Source organism: Drosophila guanche, unplaced genomic scaffold (genome assembly GCF_900245975.1).
Source record: "Drosophila guanche unplaced genomic scaffold, DGUA_6, whole genome shotgun sequence".
NCBI classification, from domain to species: Eukaryota; Metazoa; Arthropoda; class Insecta; order Diptera; family Drosophilidae; genus Drosophila; species Drosophila guanche.
Window position 1 is genome coordinate 802,376 of NW_022995748.1, and position 12,721 is coordinate 815,096.

At 47.7% G+C, this 12,721-nt stretch overlaps 5 protein-coding genes and 1 non-coding gene across 6 annotated transcripts; 3 read left to right on the forward strand and 3 right to left on the reverse strand.

Moving 5' to 3' along the window:
- Window positions 1-7: 7 nt before the first annotated feature.
- On the reverse strand, window positions 8-2,485 carry LOC117584452 (glutactin). Its single transcript, XM_034273369.1, has 4 exons — window positions 2,129-2,485; window positions 1,148-1,819; window positions 722-1,087; window positions 8-663 (listed from the first exon to the last, which is right to left on the reverse strand). The coding sequence occupies exons 1-4, from the start codon at window positions 2,354-2,356 to the stop codon at window positions 61-63; spliced, it is 1,869 nt and encodes a 622-aa protein (XP_034129260.1). The 5' UTR covers window positions 2,357-2,485; the 3' UTR covers window positions 8-60.
- On the forward strand, window positions 1,893-1,964 carry Trnad-guc. The gene has a single exon. It is a non-coding gene; the product is annotated as a tRNA-Asp (tRNA).
- Window positions 2,486-3,863: 1,378 nt separating the features above from the next.
- LOC117583918 (macrophage mannose receptor 1-like) lies at window positions 3,864-5,746 on the forward strand. The gene is made up of 3 exons (XM_034272597.1): window positions 3,864-4,007; window positions 4,065-4,703; window positions 5,084-5,746. Exons 1-3 carry the CDS (start codon window positions 3,930-3,932, stop codon window positions 5,624-5,626), a joined length of 1,260 nt encoding a protein of 419 aa, XP_034128488.1. The 5' UTR covers window positions 3,864-3,929; the 3' UTR covers window positions 5,627-5,746.
- Window positions 5,731-8,479, reverse strand: LOC117584451 (glutactin). The gene is made up of 5 exons (XM_034273368.1): window positions 7,724-8,479; window positions 7,481-7,636; window positions 6,718-7,414; window positions 6,468-6,664; window positions 5,731-6,407 (listed from the first exon to the last, which is right to left on the reverse strand). The coding sequence occupies exons 1-5, from the start codon at window positions 8,075-8,077 to the stop codon at window positions 5,772-5,774; spliced, it is 2,040 nt and encodes a 679-aa protein (XP_034129259.1). The 5' UTR covers window positions 8,078-8,479; the 3' UTR covers window positions 5,731-5,771.
- Window positions 8,480-8,549: 70 nt separating this feature from the next.
- Window positions 8,550-9,470, reverse strand: LOC117584455 (probable cGMP 3',5'-cyclic phosphodiesterase subunit delta). The gene has a single exon (XM_034273373.1). The coding sequence runs from the start codon at window positions 9,311-9,313 to the stop codon at window positions 8,858-8,860; it is 456 nt and encodes a 151-aa protein (XP_034129264.1). The 5' UTR covers window positions 9,314-9,470; the 3' UTR covers window positions 8,550-8,857.
- A 2,431-nt stretch (window positions 9,471-11,901) lies between these two features.
- Window positions 11,902-12,694, forward strand: LOC117584759 (trafficking protein particle complex subunit 4). The gene is made up of 2 exons (XM_034273861.1): window positions 11,902-12,126; window positions 12,183-12,694. The coding sequence occupies exons 1-2, from the start codon at window positions 11,952-11,954 to the stop codon at window positions 12,665-12,667; spliced, it is 660 nt and encodes a 219-aa protein (XP_034129752.1). The 5' UTR covers window positions 11,902-11,951; the 3' UTR covers window positions 12,668-12,694.
- Window positions 12,695-12,721: the final 27 nt, after the last annotated feature.

Genomic DNA, 12,721 nt, shown 5'->3' on the forward strand with positions numbered 1-12,721 from the left:
AGATCTGGCAGGATCCTACTGCATCGATGGGCTTATTTTTAATTGGCTCAGTGCATGGCTTCATAGCCGTATCTTGTTGCGATTTGGTCGCTTCACCAGACTCTTGCGTACCGCCAGCTTCTTCATCCGACTGGCAGTTGCCGCAGCCAATTGCTTTTTGCGCTGTGCCTTGGCCCTCTTGCGACTTTGGCTGCGTAGGTAGTAGATTTCGCGTATAAGACTCTGGCCCTGATCCTCGTCGCGCAACGTGGCGGAGAACTCATTGAAATAGTTGCCGCCAATGGTCAGCGTCTCGTCGATCTTCATGTACGGGCCGTAGAGCGTGGTCATTGGCGGCCAATAGCCGGAACGATAGGAGCCCAGGGGATTGCCGCTGATCACAAAGTTTGTCCACAGTTCGACCATGCGGCGGGCCATCGTCACATCCGGCGGACTCAGACGCTGCACATGATCGGGATAGGGGAAGAGGTAGAGGGCCTCGTCGGTCAGCGAGACGCCCGCCTTGAACGGACTCTGCATGTTGGTCTCCTCGTCCATTTCACGATACCTATTGAACTCGCCCGCATAGTCGAATGAGTAGAGGAACGTGTTGTCCGGATTGTGTTTGTTGTTCATATTCAGTGCCAGCAGCACGGGCAGCTTGTGATTCAGAGTACCAGCCACCTGTAGACCATGATTAGAAATCAATGTGGGAGCATTTAGGGGGTGGCTTTATGCTTACATCGATGAGCCTGGGTATCAGGGTGTCGAAAGTTCCATTCTCCAGCAGCTGGCGATTGAAAAAGTCGTGCGTGACGAAGCTGGTGAGCAGCATGGTCTTGTCAGTGCCCACCACCTGGCGGATCACATGGTCGATGTAGTCGTACGTGTCGTACTCATCATCCGGAATCTTTCCCTCGAAGTCGTTGTCCACGATCTCGTTGAGCACTCGAGTGCCGGCGTTTTTGGGGCAGCCGCCCATGGCCGGATAGGAGAAATTAGACTCCAGCATGAGATCGTATGGATGCTTCGGCAGCACGCCACTCGGTCCACCAATGGTGAACTGTATGCCGCCCGTATGGCCAATGCCCAGGTCAGATTTCTCGAGCTGTCGTGGGAAGGGACTCTCATTAATTGGACATTTACCTGGAGTATGCACTGTACTTACCGCATGTTCCATGAAAGCGTTCAGCAACTCCAATGCCGTGAGCTCCATGAGGCAAGTGTTGAGGTCTCTCACTGTCACCATCTTGCAGTCAGCCTTTTTGGCTACCTCCTGGGCGTGCTTGCGAGGATCCTCCTCGAGGAAGATGGGCATAATGGCCGAGCCCGAGTGGTAGATAACCTGGCTAAAGAGACCCCGCTGCACCAACGGCGAGAGGGTGAGCAAATGTGCAATGGCCGCCCCACCTACCTGTCCCGCCACAGTGACACGAGACGCATCGCCGCCAAAATACTTGATGAAATGTTTGACAAACTGCAGAGCAAGAAAGATGTCCAGGAATCCAGCATTTCCGGGTATTTCATCGGTTTTGGTTGACAGGAAGCCGAAGGGGCCCAAGCGGTACTGCGGCGTCACCAGCACCACATCCTTCTCGAGCAGATAGTCTGGCGGCGCCTCGGAGTTGCTGCCCTCGTACAGATACTCCCCGTGTATGTAGACCAGAACGGGCAGCTTTGCAGTCACATTCGGCGTTGTGATGGTCATCGTTAGGCAATCCTCAACATCCAGCACATCGTCCAGCTTGCGCAGCGAGTCCATAGACACCACCGAAGGGCATCCAATCTTTTCTGCTGTGGCATCCATCACATCTTCCCACGGTTCAATCGGTCGCGGTGCCTGTTAATACAAATGCAAAACAAAAAGCCAATGAGAAGGCAGAAAATAGCAGTTTGACGGAGGGAAAACCACATCCTCGATAGTATAGTGGTCAGTATCCCCGCCTGTCACGCGGGAGACCGGGGTTCAATTCCCCGTCGGGGAGATTCTTTTTTTTCTCATTTTTTATTTATTTTTAGAACTCAATTATGTGAGATTTACATATTTTTGAAAGTTTAACCAATCAAGCTGAACATTTGTATTCCAACGATATCAAATTAGCCAAACTTTTCTATCACTTTCTGTTGCTTCCGTTCAGACATTATTTACCTTGAATCGATGCTGACCCGTGGGAGGCTCAGCGTATCTGACGTCGACAAATTGCAGCACCTCCCGCTTGGTCCAGGCAGTATCTAGAATTTTTCCCTGTATGCTGCCCAGCTTTGGTAGCTCAATGATGGTGTCTTTCTCCTCGTCGTAGAGCTTGCCGCGGACGCGTGCCTCCACACCCCAGTGGGCGAACAGGATGATGATGAGGAGCCCGAGTACGAGCTGCATCTTGGATAACTCAAAGTGGCACTAGATACCAAAAAGCCCAACGCTCTCGATGGCACTCAAAACGCAACTGATCTGTGCCGAGCGGTGCCTTATAGATTTTAGCTCGCTCTGACCCGAAGTTTCACCCCACACCTGACCGACATAACCAAAAGAAGATTTCGCGAAACGGAGAGACTAAAACAAAACGCAAAAATTCGAATGACGCCTTGTCCATAGATTTATGCAAATAATAAAGAATGGATTTCGCTGCTCCGGTTTCTGCTGCTCCGGGCCGGGCGCTTTGGTGCAAGTAAAAGGGAAAAGTGACAGACCGACGAACCGAACTTGATTTGTCAGCTGGTCAGTCATTAGTCGCTGAGATTGATTTGCCGGCAAACATTGGGCATTCGTTGAGTTTGTCTTTCTCACGGCAACTAAGAGGCCGACGACGAAGGTGCGGGCCGAGCCGAGTCGAGCCAGGGCAAAAAATTAATTTCTTAAAAGCTGCGGGCCGCTGCCTAATTTAAATTTTAGATTTTGCCAAATTGATTTTCCATATTCTCCTCGCTACTGGAATTCGAGGCCCATCGCGAATTATCAATCAACCCAAGCTGCGGGAGAAAGCAACGACTTTTGCACTTAATGAGTTCATGAACTCTAAATACTTATTCATTTTTAAATATCGTTTTCCTTTGCTAGACCAGGGATGCCCCGCTTCACCAGAAAATTATTTTATATACCCCACTGGTATCGATTCTCTCTCAATTAAGCTATCGAATGCCAACATGAAATTTTATTGAACACGCATAAACAGAACAAACGGACCTGTCACGCTACATGAGAGCTCTGATCATCTTTCTAAGCGAATAGTTATGCATATTTTGTTCGCAGTCAACACTTTCCCATTCTTTCACTATATCTGTATATCTGTAGTCCAAAGTTACGCCGAAGATTTATGTATGTAAATCAAATAAATCAATGTGAGAGAAATATGTTCCGGGGATATGTTATGTGGAAAAATGTTCCGAATACTCTAAAATTTAATTGACTTGAAGGATGATAAAGACTGTGCCATTTTATTTATATTTTGTAATCAACTCACAGAACAAAAGTATACTTTAATTTTTTTTTAAATAAATATAGCCCCAAAATAGACTGCAAACCGTTCAGCCTGAATATTATTTCAACCCCAAAATACATAAAAAAGTGTACACATTCATTTTGTTTATGTTTATTGTTAATAAGTTATTGGAAATGGGAAAATGGTATAAGAATTTGATTTCTGCGGCGTTTGTCGTCTGTTCTCGCACACAGCCTTTTCGCCGATCGCTTGTCCGCTCTCGCTCTCAATTCGCTCTCCTTCGTTTTCTCTTTGGGTTTGCTCATGTGTTTGGAATTCGCAGTGACGCGAATTCGCCCTTGCTCGTTTCGATGTTTTGTATGGGGATCGCAAGGGGCAAATATATAAATATATATATAGGAGTCTGCATATCAGTTGAGCTTGAGCAATTGTTTAACAATTCTTACTGATGTCAAATCATTCCAAGCTTTTGAGTTGTGCGGTTGCAAATCAGAAATAATTACAACTAACAGAATGCCCAAGACCGCGTCGTCTCTGCTCTTGTATATATTGATTGCTTCGCAACTGCAGAAATCTTTGACAAGTGATTCGGTGAGGGGTTATTTTAGATACATTTCTTCATAGTCAACTGGAGCTTCCTTCCTTCAGAGTGCCACATTGTCGACTGAGAGTTCTGAAAGCCAGTGCGGTGGATATTGCTTTACCGCATTGAAGCCTATTCTGGACCACATTGCTGCCAATCAGCAGCGATGGAATGCCTGCGACGCCACCAACCAGCAATGCGAGGCCAAACTAGAAAGGATCGAGAGCCAGCTGGTAGTCCTTCAGGAAAAAGTGTCCGCAATCGAAGCAGTAAAGACTCCTGAGGGAAACCTGGTGGTGATTCCGAAAGCAAAGAAACTGGAGAACTTTGTGCAGATCGGCTCGAGGTTCTTCTACATCGAACAGCATCACAGAGTCAATTGGTTTGCCGCTACGAATATATGCCGCCAGATGGGCGGACATCTCGCGAGTCCGAGCAGCGAGAAAGAGTGGAGTGCCATTAAGGAAAGGCTCACACGTGGCCGAAACTATTGGCTTGGAATTTCTGACTTGGCCACTGAGGGTTTGTACTTGTCGCAGGCCACGGGAAATATGGCATCGTATCTGAGCTGGTCCTCTGGAGAACCCAACAATCACAATAATAAGGAAAATTGCGTAGAACTTCGATCCGATAGTGACTTCCTAATGAATGACATTGAGTGTACATATAAAACGTATTTCATTTGCGAGGCAGCCAATGAGTCATAATAAATATGAAATATAATACAAATTCCCCCATTTTGCGGTTTCCGGCTGCTGATAATTGAGGAAATTATCTTCAGCGGCTGCAGGGTTTCTCCCGCATTTGCTTCAGAATTTAGTGAAATAAATTGGAACCATAACTATAACAGGGATGTGCTGAAAAACACCGCAAAATAAATATTATAAAATGTAATAGTTTCCCATTTGATTTGAATGCCTTTTCTCTGAGTGCAATCACGTTTTGGAAACATTTCAATCGCTGATAATGTGCGAACAGCGAAAATTCGCTGCCTATAAAAGGTTGAGGTGGCATGAGTTCAGCAATTACATTTCGAAATCATTTCGTTGCAATCTTTAGCCCTGTGCTGTTGCACAATTAATTTATTAAAATGATCAAGGTTGTGCCTCTGCTCCTGTGTATGTTGATTGCTGTGTGTCTCCAAGGAAGCTCTTCGAGTGATTCGGTGAGTGGAAATGCTGGACGGCTGGACAGGGTCGAGAGCCAGGTGGCAGTGCTGCAGGCGCAACAAGAGGGTGGCTCGGATAACTTCTGGAATATCGGTTCAAAGTTCTTCTACATTGAGGAGAATCAAAAAGTCAACTGGCACTCCGCATTGAATATATGCCGTGAGTTGGGTGGCCATCTGGCAGATCCGGACAGCCAACAAGAACTGAACTCCATCAAGCAGAGGCTCACACGCGGCCGGCACTATTGGCTGGGCATCTCCGATCTGGCCAACGAGGGCTTGTTCCTCTCCCAGGACACTGGCAAGAGGGCCACTTTCCTCAAGTGGATTTATGGCGAACCAAATAATTATGGCAGCTACGAACATTGCGTGGAACTGAAGTCACAAAAAGATAGACCATTCCTAATGAATGACGCACCCTGTGGTCTCAAGTCATATTTTATTTGCGAGAGAGAATGACAGATTATCTCATGAGAAGGTTTCGTTGCATCCGGAAACCTCTAGTACTTAATGGTAGAATTTATTACTTGCCTGTGATTCCCTGGTATACGAATACAAACTAGTTTTAACGACGGGTAACTTAAGCATTGCCATTATATTTCTGTTACAATTTTTGTCTGCGCGTTGACTTCTTGGCAATGAACACCAGGTTTTGTCCGCGTCCCTCATTGGCAGTCGTCTCGCCATCGTTCTCCTCTGAATCCTCCTGATCGTCCTCGGCATCCGCGTCAGGTGTCAACCTATCCCGCATGGTGGCTGCCAGCAGGGCCGACTCCAGGTCATAGTAATCCTCGTTGACCAGACTGTAGCCCCGCTTGACCTCCTCCACAGCAATGCTGTATTCATCGAGATAATTGTCGCCGTAGCTGATCGTGCGACCCATGCGCATGTAGGGACCAGTTTCGTCGCTCATGGGTGCCCAGGCGGGCACACCAGGGGCCACGGGTACACCCGTCCTGGCGAAGGATGTCCACAGGGCCACCATGCGCTTGGCTACCTTGATGTCGCGGTTGGAGTTGAGCATCTGGAAGCGTGGCCAGGGGAACAGGTAGAGATTGTCGTCGGTCAGCGACACGCCCATGTCGAAGGGCACAAAGGAGGCTTCCTCATCGCTGCTTGCATACCGATTGATCTCGCCCTCGTAGTCGAAGCTGTACAGATAGGTGCTGTTGGGCAGCTTCTTGGCATTGGCCTGGAGCACCAAGAGCACGGGATTCTTCAGAGAAATTGTGCTGCACAGCTACACAATCGGAGATTACTAATACAAGCATTTGGAGACGTTAAACTTTGTTCTACTTACATCGATCAGTCCTGGGGTAAGACGTTTGAAGCTGCCATTCTTGATGTCCTCGGCGCTGAAGATCTCCTCGTCGGCAAACTCGCTCCAGGAGCCGGTGGGATCTGCGCCATTAGCCTGCTCTATAATGGTCTCAATGTACTGCCGTCCAGTCAGCTTGTCATCCAGAATTGTTTCGTTGAAGCTGTCCGTAAATATGTCTGCAAGGAGCAGGATGAGGTCCGTTGCACGATCAAACGAGTGTGGCACTCACCTCTCAGCATGAAGGTGCCGCCATGCTTGACGCTGCCACCCATTGTGGGATATGCCTGGAACTTCTCGGCGGCCAGCAGACGTCCCGGATGCTCCGGCAGTATGCCGGAAGGTCCACCAATGACCAGCTGAACCCCGCCATAGGCGCCGCCGCTCAGCGAGGGCTTGTCCTCGCCATGGATGCTGAAGGCGGCCAACAGCATTGTGGCATTGAGCCGCACTAGGCACTTGTTCAGCGACTCCAGCTTGGCCAGCTGCTTGCAGCCGGCAATGCGAGCAATGTCCTTGGTGGCAGCCAGTGGGGTGTCTGTGATGAAGGCGGGCGACAGTGCCGTGCCCGACTGATAGATGACGCGGTGGAAGAGTCCCGACGGCACAGCCGGACTCAGGGTTAGCACGTTGACAAGTGCAGCGCCGCCCACCTGGCCGAAGAGAGTGACTCGCTGTGGATCGCCGCCGAAGGAGGCAATGTGCTTCTGCACCCACTTAAGGGCCAGAATGATGTCGCTGACGGCCGCATTGCCAGGCATGTCATCGCTCATGGTGGACAAGAAGCCGAAAGGCCCCAGGCGGTAACGCACCGAAACCAGCACCACGTCCTGCTCCAGCAGATAGCCAGGGGCAGCCTCCACGGAGTCGCCATCGTAGAAGAAGTCGCCATGAATGTAGACCATAACTGGCGCAAGATCTCCCTCCATCTGGGAACAGCAGGGGAGAGGCTAAGTGAATGAGGAATTTTGCACTTGTAAAGATTTTCCACCTACCGCCTTGGTGCTGACAGTGAGGCGTAGACAGTCTTCGACATCGAAGCCATCCTCCTCCAGTTTGGCGTACTTCAGCAGATCCTGTATGGACGGGCAACCGGGATGATGACGATGGGCGGGCAGAACACCTCTCCATGATGAGGCTGGTTCCGCTGCCTACGGCAAATCAGAGGCAAGCAATTATATTCGATTGAAAATTTGTGGAATTTGAAGCTGGAATGTGGAGCTGTAACCAAAACGCACCTTGAAGCGCTCTGCCTTTCCGTATGGCACATCGAGGAATTGCATTATTTTCTTGCCAGACCAGTCCGTGCTCAAAGTACGACCGCGAAGTCTGCCCAGAACGGGCACCGAGGCGGTGAACACATTCGAGTCTGGAATATTTTGCTGCTGCTGTGGCTGCTTCTGTTTGTTGGGTCTCTGCTTCTGCCCGGCTGCCTGCTGGTTCTTGTTGGGGCGTCTGTTCTTGTTATTGCCCATTGCGGGCTTGGGCCTCTGCTGCTTCTGCTTTTGCTGGTTTTGTGCCTGACTGCTGGCCACTAGGGCCAAAAGCACTAATGCCAGGAGGATCAGCACACCAACACGTATCCTTGCCATGCCTAGACTTCAGTTTGTGGTTCCGTTGTGGTTGAAGGGAGAAGTAAAACTGCTGGCTGGCTCCACCACTGGCCACGACGAAGACTTTCTCGCCCAACATCGAGTGACACTTGACCGGGCACGAGTTCTAATTTAGAAGATAAAATGGGGTCAAGTCGCAGTCGTTGACAGCACTCTGCCTCCTCTTTTGCTCTTTCGAGAAACTCTCGACCGATCCCAATCCACCTATCAGTCCATAAATATTCATAGAATCACAGCCGTTTGCTGAATTGGTTCTTGAGGAGATTATGCTGCTGTTGAAAGTAAAACAGGGCCCCACGGCGTTTTCTCCCAATCAGTTGGATTCGGCGCCAATGGGAATAACCAAATTATGCCAAACCATTTCTTATCTAGATCTATTAATCATGCGTATGGGTGTGGAGGTGTTGGTGTGGTTATTACATTCGTTAGCTCTTTATTAATAAATTAATAAATTAATAAATTAATATAGTATGTATCGTGATCGTGTAAAATTATATTAAAATGCATTCATCTAGAACTACAAACGCATTAACAATAATTGCATTCAAATGCAGAAACTTCAGTGAGACGCGAACTCTTTCGCGGAGAACATTCTGAGACATTTTGGTTGTGTGTGCAGTAGCATCGGGCAGAATTGCAGAAGATCGGCTATAAATATGGACTTGTACATATGTTTTCTGTTTGTGGGCGCGTATGAAGAGTGAACCACCTGGCCGTGTGCGAGTGTGGGCCGATGCCGATGCCGACTCTGACTCATATTTAGATGTAGTAGAGGCGCACAACCGATTTTGTGATGAGTGTTTCGTTGTCATAGAAACTGGTTTGAATTGTCACATTGCCATTTAAGACTTTTGCTGGCATCATTTGGGACTCGGGTGCCGCCTCGATGGTGGACTGCCAGGTGTTGGTGGTGCTGGCGCCGACGAAGCCCATCTCGAAGAACCACTCCTCCATGATGCGGCCCTTGAAGAGCACCTTCTGGTCGAGCCGAAAGTTCTCCATTGACTCGACGGTGCTGAAGTTGATCTCACGCGACACCGCCCGCATGTCCAGTATTTTGACGGGCACCCGCGCCTCGTGCTCCACGTCCGGTGCCGAAAAGTCCTTGTTCTCTTGCCATATTATCTTGCCGCTGTCCGCGTCACGCAATATCATGTAATTTATCTGGAATCCCTTCTGGATCTTGTCGGCGGCACTCTGGTCGTCGGAACCCATCGCTGTCGCCGGTCACGTCACCGTCGCTGGCAGTCTCAGTCCTGTGCACAACCAAGAGAGCGGAGCGGCCAATTTTTGCAGCTCGCCGACTTCAATATATATTTGGAGCAGAAAATCAATTATGTTTATTTTTAATTCTTGTGCCAGGCGAACAGCTGGTTTATAAAATATTTTCTATGATTAATCGCCTGGAAAAATATCGGTATTTTTGTGCGATAAAGACACTTGAATGCGTTAAATATTTTATTCAATGTTACCTGGTTCACTTGTTTATTTATGGAAATAAATCTGTAGCGAAAATGTTGAATTGTAAAACCCTCCAGATAAAGAGTTTGTAAAGTGAATCTCTCAGACCAATGGCAATATGGTATCGGCTAGAGTTAAAATCGAGTGGGCAGCCCCGTGCCAACCACCTAAACTGTCTGCCAACTATGTACTGCATTGTAAGTGTATTGTAATGTAGCTTTATTGTAGCGAATTGACTCATCAATCGGCTAAAATGATTGTTTTTGCGCTGAGACCCGTAACTCGCTGGTAATATTAAATAGAATATCAAGAAGGAAACTTTGTTGGATTCGGTATATTTCGAAAATTTGATGGTATACTTCGGCATATTTGTGAGGGTCATGCGGTATATTTGATCGATAAATGCGCTGTCACACTGACAAAAACATTAAAAAATTAAACATTTTGCATTATTTACCACATGGCAGGAGAACTTCCCCCGGAATACAGAATGAGATTCCTAGCGGCAAAAGAGTTAGCCAAGGCATTTGCGTACAGCCTCCCAGCGAGTAGGACAGTGTCCCTAAACAGGGACATAAACACGGGCTACGCCAAGGCATTTCGGGAGTTCGGTGATATTCTGGAGAGAATCGAGGTCTTTGAGAGTACAACTTCGCATTGCACCAAAATTAGGTCAGACTTAGACTTCTTTAAGGGGGCTGCTGAGAACAAGCATAGCTTAGACCAGGCAGGCATATTAGTTCTCCATAGGGAAAAAAGGGCATTACTGACAAGGGGAGGCTTCGAGATCTACTACACTGATGGATCAGTAGCTAACAGACACTCTAGCGCAGCTTTCCTACACGACAGCTCAGGTTTCATAGACAGCTTTTACACGCACAAAACCTTGTCATCACTGTCCGCCGAGTTGCTTGCAATTGAAAAGGCCTTGGACCATGCTATTTCCCGCGGGTTTTCTCGTATCGCCATCCTAACGGACAGCAGAAACGGGGCTCTAATACTGGCAAGGAGCATTCAGGATAATTTTATCGCTTATAAAATCAGGGAGAAGATCCGTCAAGCCCAATACCTAAGGAAGGTAGAAATTCATTTTATACCCGGCCACGCCAACATCCCTCAGAACACGGCAGTAGACTCAGCAGCCAAAGAAGCACACAGACTGGGAAAATATACAGTCGTTAAATGGAATCTTAAAGATGCAATATGTGAGATACACCGAATACTGAAAGAAGAATGGGAGAGAGAGTATGCAGAGTTTGCCAGCGTTAAACGCAGAGGATACTGCTCACTTTTTCCCACTACCTCAACAAAACCATGGTTCCTAAATAGAAATAAGCTAAAAGCCATTGACGCTAAAAGGATCAATNAGTTCTCCATAGGGAAAAAAGGGCATTACTGACAAGGGGAGGCTTCGAGACCTACTACACTGATGGATCAGTAGCTAACAGACACTCTAGCGCAGCTTTCCTACACGACAGCTCAGGTTTCATAGACAGCTTTTACACGCACAAAACCTTGTCATCACTGTCCGCCGAGTTGCTTGCAATTGAAAAGGCCTTGGACCATGCTATTTCCCGCGGGTTTTCTCGTATCGCCATCCTAACGGACAGCAGAAACGGGGCTCTAATACTGGCAAGGAGCATTCAGGATAATTTTATCGCTTATAAAATCAGGGAGAAGATCCGTCAAGCCCAATACCTAAGGAAGGTAGAAATTCATTTTATACCCGGCCACGCCAACATCCCTCAGAACACGGCAGTAGACTCAGCAGCCAAAGAAGCACACAGACTGGGAAAATATACAGTCGTTAAATGGAATCTTAAAGATGCAATATGTGAGATACACCGAATACTGAAAGAAGAATGGGAGAGAGAGTATGCAGAGTTTGCCAGCGTTAAACGCAGAGGATACTGCTCACTTTTTCCCACTACCTCAACAAAACCATGGTTCCTAAATAGAAATAATGTAAAAGCCATTGACGCTAAAAGGATCAATAGACTGCTTAGCGGCAGTGCATTTGATAGGCACACACTTGCCAAAATGCACGTAGTCGCAAGTAACATTTGTGATACCTGCGATACTATCGATGACGCATCGCATATAATTTTTAATTGTACCAAGTACAACGCAACAAGACTAAACTACCCATCGCTAAGGAAATATAATAATATCTATAAATTCTTCGAAAAAGAACAAATCAGCTCGTACCAAACTTTAATCGAGTTCATCGACAAAATTGGAGTAAAACTGTAACAAGTTACATATCTCGACGTGGCGATTTCCACCTTGCAAAGGCGGGCGGCCAAATAATCCCCCTCTACCCAAGGGTAGAGCGGTAACATAAATCCTCAAAAAAAAAAAAAAAAAATAAACATTTTGCAACAATTAAGCCATGATTATTTATGGCGTCTACATAGTTAGCAAATCGGGTGGCCTTATATTCAACCTGGACAACCATGTACCCCGCATCGAGCACGAGAAGACGTTCACATATCCCCTGGATCTGGTGCTTGACTACGACTCAAAGAAGGTGTCGGTGGCCTTTAACAGGAAGGATGGAATAAACGGTAGGCGTTCCCTAGGATTATAACTCTCTAGTTAACTCTGCTCATTGGCTTTCCAGTGGGCCATGTCCTGGTGGCCGTGAATGGTATTCACGTAAATGGCATCACAATTGAGGATGGGCGAGACGTGAAATCGACACTGGAGGCCGCAGAGAATTATCCCATAAACCTGAAGTTCAGCCGTCCCAAGATGACCACCAACGAGAAGATCTTCCTGGCCAGCATGTTCTATCCGCTGTTCGCCATCGCCAGCCAACTGAGCCCCGAGCCAAAGAGCTCCGGCATCGAGCTGCTGGAGGCGGACACCTTCACGCTGCACTGCTTCCAAACACTCACCGGCATCAAGTTCATTGTGATCTCAGAGACGGGGCTCAACGGCATCGATCTGCTGCTGCGCAAGGTCTACGAGCTATACTCGGACTATGTCCTCAAGAACCCCTTCTACTCGCTGGAGATGCCCATTCGGTGCGAGCTCTTCGACAACAAGCTGCAGGAGCTTCTCGCGCAGGTGGAAAAGACGGGCATTAGCAATATTGATAAATAAACGTTAACTACATTTTATACTCTGTTATCGGATGTGTTTCTGTGTTGTGTGTTA

Coding starts and splice junctions, on each gene's coding strand:
- LOC117584452 (XM_034273369.1), bottom strand. CDS start 2,356: ATGCAGCTCGTACTCGGGCTCCTCATCATCATCCTGTTCGCCCACTGG. Junction 1,088..1,147: donor ACGCTTTCATGGAACATGCG/GTAAGTACAGTG, acceptor TTCCCACGACAG/CTCGAGAAATCTGACCTGGG. Junction 664..721: donor TGATACCCAGGCTCATCGAT/GTAAGCATAAAG, acceptor CATGGTCTACAG/GTGGCTGGTACTCTGAATCA.
- LOC117583918 (XM_034272597.1), top strand. CDS start 3,930: ATGCCCAAGACCGCGTCGTCTCTGCTCTTGTATATATTGATTGCTTCG. Junction 4,008..4,064: donor AATCTTTGACAAGTGATTCG/GTGAGGGGTTAT, acceptor TCCTTCCTTCAG/AGTGCCACATTGTCGACTGA. Junction 4,704..5,083: donor GCGAGGCAGCCAATGAGTCA/TAATAAATATGA, acceptor CACAATTAATTT/ATTAAAATGATCAAGGTTGT.
- LOC117584451 (XM_034273368.1), bottom strand. CDS start 8,077: ATGGCAAGGATACGTGTTGGTGTGCTGATCCTCCTGGCATTAGTGCTT. Junction 7,415..7,480: donor TCACTGTCAGCACCAAGGCG/GTAGGTGGAAAA, acceptor TGCTGTTCCCAG/ATGGAGGGAGATCTTGCGCC. Junction 6,408..6,467: donor TTACCCCAGGACTGATCGAT/GTAAGTAGAACA, acceptor CCGATTGTGTAG/CTGTGCAGCACAATTTCTCT.
- LOC117584455 (XM_034273373.1), bottom strand. CDS start 9,313: ATGGGTTCCGACGACCAGAGTGCCGCCGACAAGATCCAGAAGGGATTC.
- LOC117584759 (XM_034273861.1), top strand. CDS start 11,952: ATGATTATTTATGGCGTCTACATAGTTAGCAAATCGGGTGGCCTTATA. Junction 12,127..12,182: donor CAGGAAGGATGGAATAAACG/GTAGGCGTTCCC, acceptor TTGGCTTTCCAG/TGGGCCATGTCCTGGTGGCC.